This window comes from Gouania willdenowi, chromosome 16 (assembly GCF_900634775.1).
Source record: "Gouania willdenowi chromosome 16, fGouWil2.1, whole genome shotgun sequence".
Lineage (NCBI taxonomy): Eukaryota > Metazoa > Chordata > Actinopteri > Blenniiformes > Gobiesocidae > Gouania > Gouania willdenowi.
Window position 1 is genome coordinate 5,420,984 of NC_041059.1, and position 17,660 is coordinate 5,438,643.

A 17,660-nucleotide genomic window follows, 5' to 3' on the forward strand; every position below is an offset into this window, starting at 1 on the left:
TGTGTAGCTGTAGCTGTAGCTAACTTTCAGTAGAGTAAAGGTCTAGGGCTGCAACATGCAGCTCTGGAGCCTCATGTGGCTCTTTCACTCTTTTGCAATGGCTCTCTATAGTTTTAAAAATAAATATAAAAATAATATATTTTGTATTTCTTACAGAGGGTATTGATGATTAATGACATTAAGTAAAAAGATAACTAAACTAACAAAAAGACTATATTGGAAGAAAATAGAGATTTTATTTTTTTATTATTTTATTTTTTTTATAGCATGTGTTGACCGACGTGATCGTGTGTTATCAAACTGCAGTTATTTTCATAGCTCGTTAAAAACATTAACCAAAAAAAAAATGAGTTGACATAACATCATTTGATATAATTTTAACTGTATAAAATTTCACACACACTATTGTCTTCATTGAGAAGGTCAGTCACTTTTGTGTCATGTTATTTCTATAGGCGATGACAGCGTGAGCAATGCTTTGTCAAACAAACCGTCTGGTACACTTCTCCATTCTTTTCTATTGATGTAAAATATGCTTTATCATAATCTCTGAATCTAATCTCTTGTCTCCTACTGTATGATGCAATCACAAGAGACCATATGTCACTTATCAGTATAGGGGGGACTGAGTAGGGTTAGTAAGATCATAATGATAGTAGTTACTGTAGAAATTAGTCTGAAGAAGTGTGTAAATGAAGGGCCAAAAATCACATATGGCTGTTTCTGTACCTGACTGGGCTGAAGTTGAAAAGCCTGATCAATAATATTATTAAAAATCTACTTAGAGTGAATTAACCCTTTTTGAAAATCCTACTTCCAATCAACTAAAGTGCAGCGCATTCAGGAACCAGTTTGCATGTTTGTTTGTTTGTTTGTTTTTTGTGTCATAGAGCACAAAAAAAAAAAAAAACTTGTCTCTTTTACAAGTTTTAAAGCAAACATCTCATTATAAATAAAGAATATTTGATCATTCTACCTGATTAGATGGAATAACAGAGCAATTTGGTCCCCGGGCCATGATTTAGACCATATGTGTCAAACTCAAGGCCCGGGGGCCAAAATCGGCCCTTTAGAGCATCCAATTTGGTCAATGGCCTGCAGGAGACAGTAAAAAATGACAGACAACACATTTCTAATTGTGTAAATTACCAAAAAATTCACTTGTGGGTCTCATAGTTTCACCACGCTTATATCACGACTGCCGACAAATTGTGGAAAACTTGGAATTTCCTCACAAACAATTCCACAAAATTCACCCTAAAGATTACACAAAAGAACAATTACGCAATATTAAAAAAATGCATTGTTTATTTAAGACTAAACCATGCATTGCTGTCACAAAAAAAGATTGCCCTACGTGTTTGGAAAACACATTTTCAAAGTCATATTTCTCATTTCCTGGAAAGCAAAACTTCAAAAATCCCTCCACTGTAATGTTCCTGGTCTTATTAGGAATAATGTCATAACATCCAAGAAACTGGACAACATGTAACATAAGCAAATCAAGAATAAAATTGAAATGTCGAGAATAAAGTCTAAATTTGGAAAATGATGTCAAAATACAATATTGTGATAAAAGTCGAAGGTTTGCTATTAAAGTCAAATCTACGGAAACTGAGTTCATTTTCAAAATTTCGACTTCAATCTCAAAATTATATTTCTACTTTATTCTCGAAAGTTCAACTTTATTCTTGATTTGTCCAAAATCATTTTCGTCACCAAAATTGGCCCTAATCCACTTCCGTAGTATGGGAGTGGAAACACAAAGAGTAATAACATTAACATGATAACAATGTTGAACGCTGATGCCATATAAACATATTAAATGTGTTTTAGGCGAGAAGTTGAAATGACTCCAAAGACATTTTTTACATGAATTGATAAAGTTTTATTCATTATTCAGCTTTACAATGATTATCTAAAGTGCATTCATGTGATGGTTTGTGTATCATGTTAATCTGAAAGTTGATGTGAAATTAAAAATACTTTGACATGAAACAATTTTAATACTATAAAGCTTGTAGTGCAGTGGTTAAAATATGAAAGGAAGCAGAGACAGACAGAGTTTATCTGTTAAATAACTTTATTACTTATTGTGAGAAGTAAAAGTCAGGATAAAGTGCATGTGTCACTGTACCCGTATGTGAGCAGAAGAATGTGCTTTCATGCCGTAAGAAAAACCTCTAAAGAATAACCAGTCCAGGTGGTTTTGCAGGAGAGATACTGTGCAGACAGTGGAACAAAAATGTACAATGTAAAGTATCACATGTTAACAACAGAGGGTTTAGCAAAGATTGGAAGGAGAACCACATCCTTATCATCAGTCACATCATCATGGGCAGTCACTGTAACAACTGTCTCAGCTGGATGTGATGACAGCTGGAAATGTATTCAGTTGTTTCACAATGAAGAGGATGGATTTTACCCACCCAGCAAAATATGCTCGAAAAGACATTAAATCGACGTCTAAATGTCAAAATTTGGTAGAAATTAATTATGTGTTACATCTTACCTTCCCAAAATGGAATACCTAATTGTGGGAACCTTTGTTGTCAACTTCACATTTGTATTTTTGGTTTATGTTTGTGGGCTGTTATGTTTGAAGTTGTTACAATACCTTTTCTTCTTATTTTTTGGCTAATTTGGTCCAAAATTGTTGAGCTACTTACCATAAATGAGAATTCCTATTTTCAGTGACTATTTTTGGGCTAAATCTGTTGGACAGTCCAATAAGAACTCAGTTTCAACAACTATATTGTGGAAAAATGTGGACATAGTTGGACGACCCAATAGCGACTCAATTTCTACGACTTAATTTGGGCTAAAATTGGACAGCGTGAAACGGTTTAAAAACCCACTTTAAAAACCCAATTTCAACAACTATAATTGGGCTAAAATTAGACAAATTTTGACAGTCCAAAAAAATCCCCACTAAATGTCAACAATTACATTTGGGCTAAAATTTGACTATGTTGGACGGTTTAATAACAATCCAATTTTAACCACTATAACTGGGCTAATATTTAACCAATTTTGACAGACTACAATTGGGTAAAATTGGACTAATTTTGACAGTCCAAAAAACTCACTTAATTTCAATGACTATATTTGGGCTAAAATTGGACTATGTTGAATGGTCCAATAAAAACGGAATTTCAACAACAAACATTGGGCTAAAATTGGACAAATTTTGACGGTCCAAAAAAAGAACGTCTAAATGACGTTAGGTGTTTTTTTTTTACCATAGACTCAAGTCACTCACATTGATTTTTTATTCAATTTCAAATTTGTACAATTTAACTCTGCCAATGCTGTGTAAAATGAAGGAACAATTGAATACTGTACAACCATCACTTGTCGTGTCCTTTTTCTCTGTGATGGAGCAGAAATATCCTTGTTGTTGTTACATCGTGCAGAGCAAAGCCAGACTAACCAGTTGAGGGACCCCTGTACGGCCCTGAGGACAATCTTTCTTTCCACAAAGGTTTGCAAACACACACATGCTGACACCGTCTGAATTGTCATAATACAGAATAAATTAAAGAATGTGCAAGGTTGCCATGTCAGCTGATTTCATGGCAGTCATTCAATTCAATAAAAACTGATTACGGAACAGGAATACAAATTTTGCGATACCAGAGTTTCTCAACTGGTGGGTCGGGACCCAAAAGTAGGTCGCAGACCTGTACTGGGTGGGTCGCGGACAGCTGGTCAAAAATAAATAAATCGCTTACTTAATGTCTCTCATGTTGGACTTGTCTTTTATTTTGAAAGAAACTTTTCTTTCGACATTCTTTCGAAGCATGCTATGGAATTCATGTTGCACAGGAAAATCTATAGATTTTTGTTTTAAAAAAAGATTATACATGTGTTTTCAAGATCTATTTTTGAAAAATTAAATTTTGTTGGTTGAATTCTAAAAAAAAGAAAAATGGGTTGCGATCGATGACTATGGCACAATGTGGGTCCCAGGGTGAGACCGATTGAGAACCCCTGGCCTATACCATAATTCATAAATGGCATTACAGGAATTTGAAGGTGGAAATAAACTGAAATGTAGCTCTAGCTGTTTAAACTTGTAAAGTCCAAACTGCGAAATACAATATTTGTCTATCAAACAAACTTTGTTCTAATTCCAGGAAGTTCATTTTGTCTTCTTTTTTAAATAAAATGTAAAATTTGAAGTTTTTCAGACAACTTTTTTCCAGGATATTTACTTTGAACTCCTGACATGTTTCAACTGCCAGTCTTCCTCAGAGGCATCTGCTGATCACTTGAATGTGTCAGATGTGTCTGTTTGTTACCCTAACCCCAAACTTAACCTTGCCTAACCTCATTAGAGCCCTACACCTAACCCAAAAAATCCAACATAGCTCCAAAGGTGTCATAATTAAGCAAACGACACTTAATGACAGCCGTCATGACACTTTATTCATGCTAATGACAGATAATAGCAGAGTAATATCAGCCTTATTATTATAACTCCAAGTAAAGTGTTACTGAAATTTCTATCCCCATTAATAACCCTACAGTAGGTCTAAAAGTAGGTTATTTATATTTAAATGTGCATTCTTGATCAGGTCCAATTAAAACTCGGTGGAGTAATTAAAGAGCCCACACAACATAACTGATAATGGGATTTTTCCATTTTTGAAACTGATCCAGAATCAATATATTGATTCGGATTCCCTCCAGAATTTAATGGAATGTTCACTGGTATAAGGTCGACTTGTAGTTAAAATGTTCTTTTGATAAAATCCTACTAACAGACGAATAAATAGACGCCAATGAAAATATGACTAACAAATCATCCGGAAAATTAAAACGAATGAAACAAAAACTGCTATTTCGGGAGAAAATGTATATTTTATCTGTATGTATTACAAAAAAAAACATTTATTCTAAGCAATAAATAAAGAATACAGTCATGGAATCAACCTATCATCCAATAGGTAACCACCTGAGCCATTGGTCACATCAGGTGTTTGACAGTGGGAAAATCAAAAACAAACAGTTTGTCATTCATTTTCATTGGGTTGTGACTCACTCATCAAAGGTAAAACATAGAATTAGTCATTATGTTCCACACACATTAAGACGTGTCCTCGTATGAGTGTGTGTGTGCGTGTGTTCCACTCAATGATCTGGGCCCTAAAGACACCGAAAAGACAATATTTGTCAGACAACAAAATGCAAAAATCTTGCTTGGCTTTAGGGGAAAAACTCAAGTTTTGTTTGGTTTGTGATGCATCTTTGGAGGGCCACGTTCACTATCTATAAGCATTCAGCAGCACTCCATCTCCACATAGAATCTTTTCCCACAGTCGAACAACATCTCGTTTATTTTTTTGAACACCTGGACCAAACGTTTATTTTATTTATTTTTTTATTTTTAACTTGGAGCTACTCAAGTGCACTGTGAATACCAACAAGGCTTTTTATACTGTGGTTAGCATTTATTAATTCACTAAAAGCAGTTTTTCAAGGGCCAAGTATCATACATTGACCTTTTTTTGAAGACATTTAGTTGTAATGATGTATAACTGCATCATAGTTGTGCTATGTACACTTCATCTTGTCATGGTAAGTACTTGTTTTTATTTTTTTTTAAACTTTAAAAAGTTGCAAATATGCATTAAATTTGAGGATTTATGTATTTACACTGTGAACTTCTGATCTTTTACTTCTAGTCCCACGATCCTATGTGGATAGGTGAGGTTTTGCACTTACTTCACTTTCCTCACATGTACAGTATATGAGTAGATTCAATAGAAATAGCAATAGATTTATTGAGACAACATTATTAGGAGTATTAATCCATTTTTTTCATTTTTTTTTTCATTTGAAGAAATGGAAGTAGGTAACGAACAGGAAGCACCAGAAATAAATGAAGGTAAGATTTTAAAGTTTAAAAGGGATCTTCCATTGATTTTACAAGTTTGGCTTAAAATTTTCCATTATGTTCATATGAGAAGTAACTAAGGGTGTAACAAAAAAAAATCAATTCCATGATATATATAGTGATATTTCACTGCACAATTATTGTACCGATCCTAAAAATGTCCAAATCAATTTTTTAATAAATTTTTTCAACAAAAAAACAATTTAATTGCACCAACATATGCATAGCACATACTGGGCACTTTTATAAAAGTATGTGGTTCCTTTTTTTTTTTTTTTTTTTTTTTTTTTTAAGAATTTAAGAACTTAACAGAATCAGTATCTTTCAAAAAGCTAAACTTTTTTAGGAAATGTAATTGATAAACATACCACTTGTTTTTGATATTGGTACTTGAATTACAGTTAGTTACCATTTACTTATTCTCGCAAGTTCAAAACAATGAAATTAACTGTATTTCATACCATTTTGTACTTGTAAAGGTGAAATTTGTAATTATTGATGTTGCAATATATTGGGAAATATTGTATCGTGACCGTCAGATTCCTGGCAATCCACACCCCTAGAAGATGTGCTGAAAAAAATATGTTACATTGATGAATAATTATTTCATTTCCACTGAAAATTGAGCCTCATTTACATTTAAAGAGCTGGGGGGGGTTTGCCTTCCTGAATGGCCTGCACAGCATTGTGGGTTGATGACGTCATTCGGGCGAACTGCCTCTACGAAGCCCATCCTTTACTGTTGAGTGGAGCATTCAGTTTGCTTTTTGGAACATTTTGCCAGCTTTTTTTTTAAAGTAAAAAAAGCCATCTTGAGCTGCCAAAAGATGATTAAATATGCCATGCTTGGAATCATGATGTCAAAAGAACATAGCTGCTAAAAAATACCAAATGCTATTCCCAATATCTTTGTTCACAAAACAACCGGACCAGTTCATCCTTCAGGTTTGTAGCTCACAAAGTCACCGCCATTTATCTGAACAGTGATTGCTTGTATTACTAATGCACAGAATTGTTGTCTTTCTAGACCAAGAAAACTCCAGTTCTGACTGGTATATTACAGCTCGACTGTTCTTTTCTTGCTGATGTAAATCACACAGCACACAATGGGCTTGATTGTTGAATTAGACGTAATTCGCCGGAATGATGTCATCAACCCATTCAAGATGGCTGCCCCACTGGCTTTTTGACTTTAAATCTTTAAAAGGCAATGAAATGATTATTGGTTTGTATAAGACTTTTTTTTCAGCACAGATCTTCATATAAGAACAAAACATTTGGTGCCACATTTTTACCAAAATAATAGAGGATCCTTTTAAATGAAAGTATTACTGAATGTGTGAGAGAATAAGTGTAAATGAGACATTTGTTCCACTTTTACTATGTGGAAAGCCTTGAGGAGAAAGTAAGTTTACACTGCAAGTGGGAGCAAACATCTTTTTTTCAAATAAAGTAACTTGTAATATATACATAGTTAAAAGTTTATTGACTGTGTTTTACATAATTTGCTTTTTTTTCATTGCAGCTTTAGTCACAATTTATTTTCTTCTTTTCTTATTATTTCAAGGACTTGAGTTTTTTGAGGGGGACATTGTAAAAGTAAGTAGCTTTTTTCTTTGCTTATATACATTAAATATATATATATATATATATATATATATATATATATATATATATATATATATATATATGCAGGTTGTTCTTTTTGACACATTTTATTGATCTCAGGACGCAGAGACAAGAAGGAGATTTGCCAGGAATGCCGTTGTACCTCCGAAGGTGTTGTGGGACATTCCGGTTCCTGTCAAATTTGAGGACAGTCTGGGTGAGTTTACAAACATAAATGACTGTCATACCTAAGCTGTTTAATGAACTGACTGTGTTTTTCTACGTCTCACGAGCACAGACTTGAATACTAAGGCAGTCATCTTGCAGGCCTTTGATCATTTCCGTTTGAAGACATGCATTGACTTTAAGGTCAGGGATGATGAAGAGTGGTACCTTTCAGCCAGGAAAAACGGGGGGTAAGTATTCTCTCTTTCAAGAGATTCAGTTGGGGTGTCTCACAGGAGGATTTTGAAGATACTTCATGGTGAGAGGGCTCACTGTTTCATTTCCCTTGCAGGTGTTACTCTTATGTTTCCAGGAGGATTAAGGATGGACAGGTAGTGTCCATCGGTCTGGGCTGTGAACGTCTTGGTACGGTGGAGCACGAGTTCATTCATGCTCTGGGTCTCTTCCATGAGCAATCCAGATATGACAGAGATGATTACATCAACATTATGTGGGATAACATCCAATATGGTAAAATGACTCTCGCATATTCCTAACTTTTTATCCGGTCTGGATGACGTCTGATTGGATGTTTGCCTTGTCTGTCGTCAGGCGAAAAGAGAAACTTTTTCAAATTAACTCCACAAACCAGTACAACATTCGGGGCACCGTACGACTATGAATCCGTGATGCACTACGGAAGAAGGTTCTTCACCAAAAACTATGCCGATACCATCGTCACCAAAGATCCGGATTACCAAGACAAAATTGGCCAGCGTAATGAAATGAGCCCCTGGGATGTCTACAAAGTGAACCGTCTCTATAACTGCAGTAAGTGTGGATTGTTCTTGTGATAGCTTTCAGGAGCATAGATCAGGATGTGTGAAAAAATAAACATGAATTTTTAAGTCTTTTAAGGCTAATGGGAGATGAAACATTCAAAACCAAAAAGAATTAACCCACACACAATGAACAGACTGTGTGATGCATTTTGTTCTGCAATTCCGGGTCTGAATTTTCTGCGGACGTGACATCAAATGACACAGATGCGCGTTTTCTACGGCTTGGGGAGGTGTCCACTCTGCTGGAAAAAAGAAAAAGAAGAAGAAGAATATGGCTTGGACTTGGAGACTGAAAGAAGACAAGCGCTGTAGACCAAACTACTGTTTGGTTGCGTGGAGGCATGCACAGGGGTCTTGCAATAAACTGTCACGTGAACAGCGAGTAAATAAAGAACCGTGTCATAGTTAGAGTCTGATCCGAACTCGACAGGCATTCAGATATTTATGTCCAAGCCTGACCCAAACCCGACAGGTAAAACCTCAATTTGGTAAGCCCCATTTTATTAACAAACAACTGTTAATGTCAACATCATATCACCGCACGGGAACGTTAAACACAAACAGTGCGAACAAGAGACAGTGGATCTATTTACATAATCCATGTATCAAAGCTAAGGATAATCCATGTTATTGCACACAAAAAGGATTGTATCAACAGTGGATGCTTCATACCTGTCCTCCTCTGCGCTCAAGGACACTATGTAACCAAAACTGACCACCACTTCAAAATATCTGTCCAAACCCAATTCGATTGGTACTCCTGTTGCGTCAGTTTTTTTTTTTTTCTTGATCCTGGCCTATGCTCCTCTAAATTAAATTTAAAGAAAACTTGTATTTTGCTTGCTGTTAATCGTTCTCTGTGACCTTAGCCACAACAACCTATTCAACGAGCACCTGCCACTTCACAAAGGCCGATATCTGTGGGATGAAAACTTGCGAAAAAGGTTCAATAGAAGGATGGAAAAGAGTGGGTTCTGCTGCTGGAGGCCCCGACATTGACAGCACCACCATGGACAGATCACCAGGTAAAACATAACTACAATAAACACATTCTGATTCTTTCCTTTAGGATCTGTCCAACATAGTGGAACAAAATGCTTTGTCCACTCCTATTTTAAGGTTTAGAAGATTATGTTTCTTTATCATCTAATCTCCTAGCATGTGATACTCAATGTTGTCTATGTTCTACCAAAAGTAAGTTCTTGATTTGTGGAGGCCCTATGCAAGATGCTGTTTGGGGCCACTATATTTTCCAAACTACATGGAGACAATCCTAATCGGTTAAACTGTTTGTGAACTACAATACATTATAATATATCATTACAATCTCTCTTTGAAATTACAACCACTCAAACAAGATATGTGATGAAAAGGGATAAAAATATGTTACAAGACCTAGAACACAGGTTTGGGGTCCCTATGCAATTGTTTAGTCTGCATATAGCCAGAAACGGCTCTTTTCCTACCTATTTTAGCTATTGATGTTCTGGTGTGGATATAATTATTTATAGGTATGACTTCCTGTGTGACAGAAGGGGTAGTAGTAGTAATAATAAAATGTTCTATTCTAGTTGTAACACCTTATTATACATAGCGAGATAATATGGCAGTTGAACTTTGTAATTATATTGATGAAAACGGGATTTCATTTGTCTGTATAATTTTTTTCAAATGCATGATTTATATTTTACTATCCAAACTGCTGTTGCAATTATCACAAACTAACTAAAATCATTAACCCTTCTAAAGGTTTCTTCATGCATGCAAGCACCGCTTTAGGTGATGAGGGAGACTCAGCTTGGCTGGAGACCACAACTCTGACGCCCACTCGCAAATGTCACATCCAGTGTCTTCAGTTCTACTATTACAACAGTGGAAGCCAAACAGACCAACTGAACATCTGGATCAGAGAGTTCACAGATGGAGATGACTCCACAGAAACTCTCCACCTCATGGACAGCATCACTGGTAAGATGAAGAAAGAAAAGCACTAAAATTCCCAACACAGCGTCAATCGGGCAAGACTTGACTTTATCCTGTTTTACACATTACTGGCTTTAGTCAATGCTATTTTTTCTTCTTTTTTTATTGGTAATTGTGATGTTGCAACCAACTTGAATACGTGTATATCACCACCTCCGGTACTGGAGTGTGTACACTCAACAGAACTCCCCCTGAGTGTCTTTCTGAGAGGGCAGTCCCATTCCATTAAAGGATGACACTGTCATTATTATGACATGGCACCTGTCATTAGCATTAATAAGGTGTCATGAAGGCTGTCATTAAGTGTCATTCATTACCCTAACACCTAACTCTAACCTTAATCCTAACCCCTAACCCAACTAGATCCCTCCACCTAACCAAAAAAATGCCAACATAGCTCCAAAGGTGTCATAATTTAGCAAAAAGGTGGTAGATTAGCAAACGTGACATGACAGCCTTCATGACACCGTATTCATGCTAATGACTGTGAAATGTCAACCTTCATGACATGACTTCAAGTAAAGTGTTACCAGAAAAGATAATTACCAGTAACCAAGTATAGCCTTCTCATCAGATGAATGTATTGTATCATAGCCTACCTAAAATAATCTCTTAGCCAAGTATTACATGAATATAAAATGTATAACATCTTTAAAATGATTCCTTCTCAACTTTAAACATATATATCAAAAACTCTTTTCAAGCCTCTGATTTTAAGATACCAGTATTTACCATTAGAAACTCAAACTGTTGTGTGTGTTTTGACACATTAAATGCCAACATGAGACTACATTTTACTTTTTATATCGTGACATGTAAGACGAAACATATTACGTATTAAAAAAAAGAGCAAACATGCATAACAAACAACTTTACAGACACAAACTATAGGCATAAAACTGACAAATAACTAAAGCTGAATAACAGGAAATTTCTTTTTCAGGTCCTCAAACTTCTGTATGGAAGTTCCACACGGTTTCCCTGTACGCAGAGAATCCTTTCCAGGTTGTGTTCGAGGTTCGAAAGGGAAATGAAAACTCTACAGGAGGATATTCCATTGATGACATGTACCTATCTGAGGCCGAGTGTCCAAATAACGTGTGGCAAATAGACAACTTTGAGGAACTTTTAACAACCAGTGACTTCATGACGTATTTGCACAGCCCTCGGTTCTATTCATACGAAGGTTACGCCTACCAGCTGATCATTTCACTGCAGGAATCCTTCTTTGGAATAGGTTTCCGTTTGGTGGCAGGGCGTTATGACTTTAAACTGAAGTGGCCTCTCAATAAGAGGCAGGTAAACATTATCATGGTGGACCAGAACCCAGATCCCAAACTCCATGTGTCCAAACAGATGACGTTTACAACTGATGCATCGAGTGAGTGTCTGAAAGTAATAGCTCGATGGCCTACTTTGACTTCATTGTGTAAAATTCATAAATAACTGTTTTTTATGTTTTTCATAGAAATTTACAACAACCCGAGCATCTATGGGAAGCCGTTTATAAGGAATGGAAAGCTTGTCCTGGAGAACCCAGGCTTTGGTAGTAGTTTATTCCTAAATCTGAAACAAATCAGGGACCACAACTTTCTGAAAGGTGGCGCCGCGGTCTTTCTTTCTTCAATAACAGGTTAGCAGATTTTTGATGATATATCGTCATAATTGTTCTCAAAAGTTTTCTATGCTTATTCAGATCCTTATTTTGTATTTGTACGCTCACTTATTTCCAGATATTTCTAGTCTGGAGTACCAAGACTACCTCCCATGTCCAAAACGTGACAATAACAAATCTATAAAGATCTACGAAGACACTGTTAATATAGGTTCATGCAGCAATGGGTAAGATTATATATATATATATATATATTTTTTTTTTAATTTATCGTTTCCTTTTCCAACATGTATATTTGACTTTGTCTTTTTTTTGTTTTATACTTTAGCGCTTTAGTTCAAAGCTGAATCCCACCAACTACGAAGGACCTCGTCTTTATTTAAGTAATTACTTTGTTTCATTTGTTCCTTGCTATCTTTGAAACAAACGACCTCATAATAAAGAGTTTCTTCATAATTCCATCCTCTCTTCTTTTGACAAAATGTCATCAATGCGGCTTTAGCCACTAAATCTGAGTCGTAATAATGTTGGAAAACATTTATAAACATGCTAAATAAACCAATCACTGATAAATTGAAAAGGTAATCCCAAAACACAAGAACAATGTCCCCATGCATACTTTGAACAATTCATAATAAACTCCTGTTTTGGATGCCCATACAACCAACGTCATCATTGGTTTATCACTGTCACATGACCTTTAGCACTAAATTGTACAAGTGTTTTGAATTTGTACTTGCAAAACTTTGAATTCTAACTACATATACAGACAATTATAGAAAGACTTAGGCTTTAAAATGTCACACTTATACAGTACAAACTCAATGAGTATATACCGTCTACTATATACTATAAGTATGGTTAGGATGATGACCGATGATGAGCATTCCCACTGAAGTATACTTCCAAGCTTCCCAAGATGCATTTCAAACCTACAACGACAAAAAAACAGAAACACTGAGGCTAAATATCTCAGTTGATTCTCCACCTTTGAATAGCGTGACCATATGTCCAGTTTTACCCGGACATGTCCTCTTTTCACGTCTTACCTCAGGTAGCTTGAACTCTTCTCGGGGAACACATCAATATAAATGACCGTAACTCTGCTAATATTTGCTCTATCTAAGAAATTCCACCAGTTTATGAAAGCGAAAGAGTTGCTCTTTTATTCAATATGGAAAGAGGACCAAAGTCCAAGAGAAAAAGATTAAAAGTGACCAAATAGCAGGGGATTTAGTTGCAATTTTTTGTGTATATTTATTGATTATTTACTGTTCTGAAAGCCTTAAGTTTTTTGTTGTAGTTCTCATTTCTAGGAGGAGATGTTTCTCATATTGTTTCGATGATTGACAGATTTTAAGGCTTATACTGTATGAAATTTTTCAAGGACAGATTGTTGAGGTGCATATTAAAGGTGATTGACTTGAGTCACCACTGATTTCAGATTTTTTTTTAAGTCTTTGTTACTTGGTAGATTCAAAAAAACATTGAGTACTTTTTGAGTATGCCGAGGTCAGCCTAAGTGTCTTCTTTTTTGGAAATCAAACCATGATCACCCTACCTTTGAAAGTTTACTCCTAAGTTTCCCAACCTACAACGACAAAAACCTAAAGTACACTGAGGCTAAATATCTCTGTTGATTCTCCACCTTTGAAAGTTCTGAAAACATTTTAAATGAGAACGTGAGAAAGTAGAATATAAACATGTGCTCATTTGATCCATAAAACTCACGGAAACACATTTCATTCCGACATTTCAGAGATTTTTGGAGACCCTCCATTATGCTACTGACAAAACTTCCAGTTAAATTCAAAACAAGAGCCGTATTTACAAAAACGTTAGACAACTAATGGAAGACAAGAAGAGAGGCTTTGCTTTGAAGAGGTAATGTTTGATTTTTCACTTGAAGCCGGTCCCGGGACCATTTTACGTTTACATTTTGCGTTCCATCATTGGGTGGTTGAGTATGACTAGTGTGCCCACCGTGCATACTTAAAAAATGTCTCTATATAGTATACATCCAGGTATTTCTTGCATACTCAGTCTTTTCATACTATCTAATCTGAACGCACTACATAGTAATTTTGACATCAAACTTAGTATGAGTAGTATGTTAGTATTACATTTCAAACACATCCAATTTACCAAATACTATAAAAGCAACATTAGAGACTTGATTGTCTCATCTCTTTACCATAGCAGTAATGCACCACTTTCTAATTTAATATCGTAAGCAGAGGCGACTTTCAGAGGATATGAAGGTACTCCGAAAGCAGAAGAACTTCACGTTTGGAGAGTTGGAGGAACGTAAACAACGACTGGAAAAGAAAGCCCGAGGAAATACGAAAGAAAAAGACTGTGAGGAGGAGTAACAACAGGAACAATGACTGCAGACGAGAACACATCAAAAAAAAAAAAAAAAGAGAAAAAAAAAAAAAAAAAAAAAAAAAAAGGGAAGAAACGAGGTTGGATGTAAAATTATCTGTGTTCAAATTAGGGGACGGATCTGGATAAGCATAATGCTTTTTTCCGTCGCCCTTTCCGGCATGAAAAAGGACAAAAAAAGGACAAAAAAACAAAAAAAAAACAAAAAAAAAAAAAAAAAAACAATGATGTGATTTTGCTCTGAATGTCAAATGAATTTCTGTGAATGCGACCATGTCGGAAATGAACTGAATAAATAAAATAAAAAAATAAATATTCTCCACTTCCATCTGCCTAACAAACCAAATGGTACAGTAAAATTCTGCCACTCAGTTATGTTGTTGGCACCTATTTATTTGGCGCATACATGGTTAGGTTTCAGAATTTTATGAAACAGAAGAAAATTCCAATGGACTTTCTGACAATCAGTGTATTCTTCATTCTTTGGATATTTGTTTCTAAACAATCCGTGTACTGTTCGTTATTTGGTTATTCCGTTTTAAAACCAAATCAAAATAATAAACAGTGTGGTTATTTTTGTTATACTGATTTAACCCTTTCATGTATAAATTATGAAAACCTTAGTCAATATTTTTTCCTGTGTGTTTTTATGACCCTTTAGGCATATGAAAACATGATGCAATTCAAAAAAAAAAAAATGTGACCCATCTTTAATGGAGTTATGAAGAAGTCCATTTAAGTGTACACTATGCATTAGAGTCTTGTGACAAAGAACAAACGAATTATCACTTAAGATATTTTAACACTTTTCAAAGCAATAGAAAAATGTTGAACTTGGCTCTCAACCCATGAACTGCAGACCAGTACATTCTTGATCATGGACATCTGATGTATGACTCAGATCTGTAATAATGGGCATGTTTTTCAGCCCTGTGCATGTCCTCATTTGTTTATAACCTTTCAATCAGTTCTTTAGTTTTGTTTGCATAAATGTTTGTGTCTTTGTGCTTCCTGGTAAACCTGCTCATGTCTCCACCTCTCATTGTTATCAGTTTGTGCTGTTGAATGACCACGCCCCATGAATGGCACTCAGGTGTGTTGTGTTACCAATCAAGCCTTCATCACTATTGAGCTGTTGAACGATAGACACAGAATGGTCGCTGTTTTATTTTGGAGTGACGTTGGTGGTACCAGTACATTATATTGGTAAAACTTAGGCTAACAAAGTACTAAATAAAAGCACAAAGAGAACCAAAACGGACATTGGCGCGTTAACGCCTCCTACAGAGAGAATAATTTAACATGGGGCAAACGTATTTTAACGCACTCCTAGAGCGTTTCCCTGACAGACTCATCGAAAGAAGTGGGACATCAAAAGTTAGCTACAGATTTTTTATAATTTTGACCAAAATCTTTGAAAATTTAAATTTTTTGAAAATGTTCCCATTGGCACATACAAATGTGAATCAGTTGTTAAACTCTCAGTCCTAAACCAGCTCAATGTAGAAGTATGAAAATTGTTGCGTTAGCGCCCTCTACAGACTGAAGACACCTTGGATGTACATGCTGCACACACACAGTTCTTTAGAGAGAGATGCGACAACGAAAGTTCCAAATACACTCAAATAGTTCCAGGAAGTTATTGGCGGCAATGGCAGCGGCTGTGCTCAGAGCAAACAGTGAAACATGCACACTTCTCCACGAACACAGCATTATAAAGGCTCGTATTTTCACCACGTAATTATAACCTAATGCGCACCTTGGATGTACATGACATGTTTGTGTGTAATACATTTTCCACTGGGTTTTTCCTTGCCAAAGGAGGGTCTAAGGACAGGGGATGGCATTTATTATTCATTTGCTTAAGTCCAGCGAACATTGGTGAACTTAATCTATCAATTTATCATGCGCATGTCCCATAGAAATAAACCAGGGAAATCACACACGCTATTTTACTTTGCACCCACAAATATACCCCTTTATTACACTACAGAGTATGTACACCTCTTTGTACATCCAACTTTCATAATGGACAACTCTACTTAAGCTCCCACTATGTGAATACATACTTTACTTTACTCTTTTCTTGCTGTGTTTTTGCCACTTTTGGACCATTTTTGGCCACCTGTTACCATGTCCGTCTTCACTTGTGCGTCAAAGAAACACAGTTTACTGGACCAGCCCATTTCGGCTAGACGGCCCACGGAGACGATGCCCGGTATGCCAGATGGCCAGTCCACCCATGCAGAGGATCCAAAACTACACAAATAAATAAAAAAAAGACTGACTGAAAAGATAAAACTAAAGGAGGTTCCGAACAGAGCTGAAAACAACCACATTAGGGTAATTCCATGTCATTCCGACACATTTTCAGAAGATCCCACGAACTTCAGCCTAAAAATTCAGAAATTTTTACCAATTGTTCCTTGATTATTTAATAGCCACTATACATTTTTTGTTTGATCGGATGAATACTTTTTCAGATATTTAGTGAGGTGTGTATGTGTTGATTTTTAGCGCATGCTTATTTTTCTTCTATTTTCAGCATCCAGTATCTCAGCAACTACATCACATAGGAAACTGAAATGTGGTATATTAATACAGCTCCACCTACCCAACTTTGGGTTATTTCACCACTATTATTGAAAATCCTTTACATGAGGTCATTATAGCTTGTCTCTGTTATTTGTAATCATTTGCATCAGAAAAACTATGAACAAATGTAACTTTTTTGTGGAGGTATTTTTCTAATTCATACTTTGTGAGGTATTGCTTCTCGCGATGGAAGCATATGGTAATATTTTGAAGGATAAACACCCCAAAAAACCTGAAAACGTGCATACCCCCCTCACTAAATCGGCCATTTCTCAAAAAGTATTCATTTGATCAAACTAAAAATGTACAGTGTGTTTGAACTCTGCAAACAATAAAGATACTGTTATTCAGATAGTGTGCACATATTAACTATGCAAATAATTTGTTATATAAACTGTTTTACTAAATTCTGTTGACAAATATGAATTGATTTACACAAATAAATGTACTTGGAGATTAAATTTATCAAGACATGTTATAGAACTGACCTGAATTGCATTGTAAACATTGCATGGTGTCCAATTTAGTGGATACATGATTAACTACAAATTTATCCCATTATCAG

The 17,660-nt window shown here is 35.6% G+C and overlaps 1 protein-coding gene across 1 annotated transcript; it reads left to right on the top strand.

Annotated features, from left to right (window-relative positions):
• The first annotated feature begins 5,284 nt into the window (after window positions 1–5,284).
• On the top strand, window positions 5,285–12,528 carry LOC114478194 (meprin A subunit beta-like). The gene is made up of 14 exons (XM_028471074.1): window positions 5,285–5,583; window positions 5,691–5,712; window positions 5,849–5,893; window positions 7,470–7,501; window positions 7,631–7,727; window positions 7,809–7,926; window positions 8,028–8,206; window positions 8,288–8,506; window positions 9,387–9,542; window positions 10,267–10,485; window positions 11,444–11,881; window positions 11,969–12,133; window positions 12,234–12,342; window positions 12,444–12,528. The coding sequence occupies exons 1-14, from the start codon at window positions 5,533–5,535 to the stop codon at window positions 12,460–12,462; spliced, it is 1,869 nt and encodes a 622-aa protein (XP_028326875.1). The 5' UTR covers window positions 5,285–5,532; the 3' UTR covers window positions 12,463–12,528.
• Window positions 12,529–17,660: the final 5,132 nt, after the last annotated feature.

Coding starts and splice junctions, on each gene's coding strand:
- LOC114478194 (XM_028471074.1), top strand. CDS start 5,533: ATGATGTATAACTGCATCATAGTTGTGCTATGTACACTTCATCTTGTC. Junction 5,713..5,848: donor CCACGATCCTATGTGGATAG/GTGAGGTTTTGC, acceptor TTTCATTTGAAG/AAATGGAAGTAGGTAACGAA. Junction 11,882..11,968: donor GTTTACAACTGATGCATCGA/GTGAGTGTCTGA, acceptor TGTTTTTCATAG/AAATTTACAACAACCCGAGC.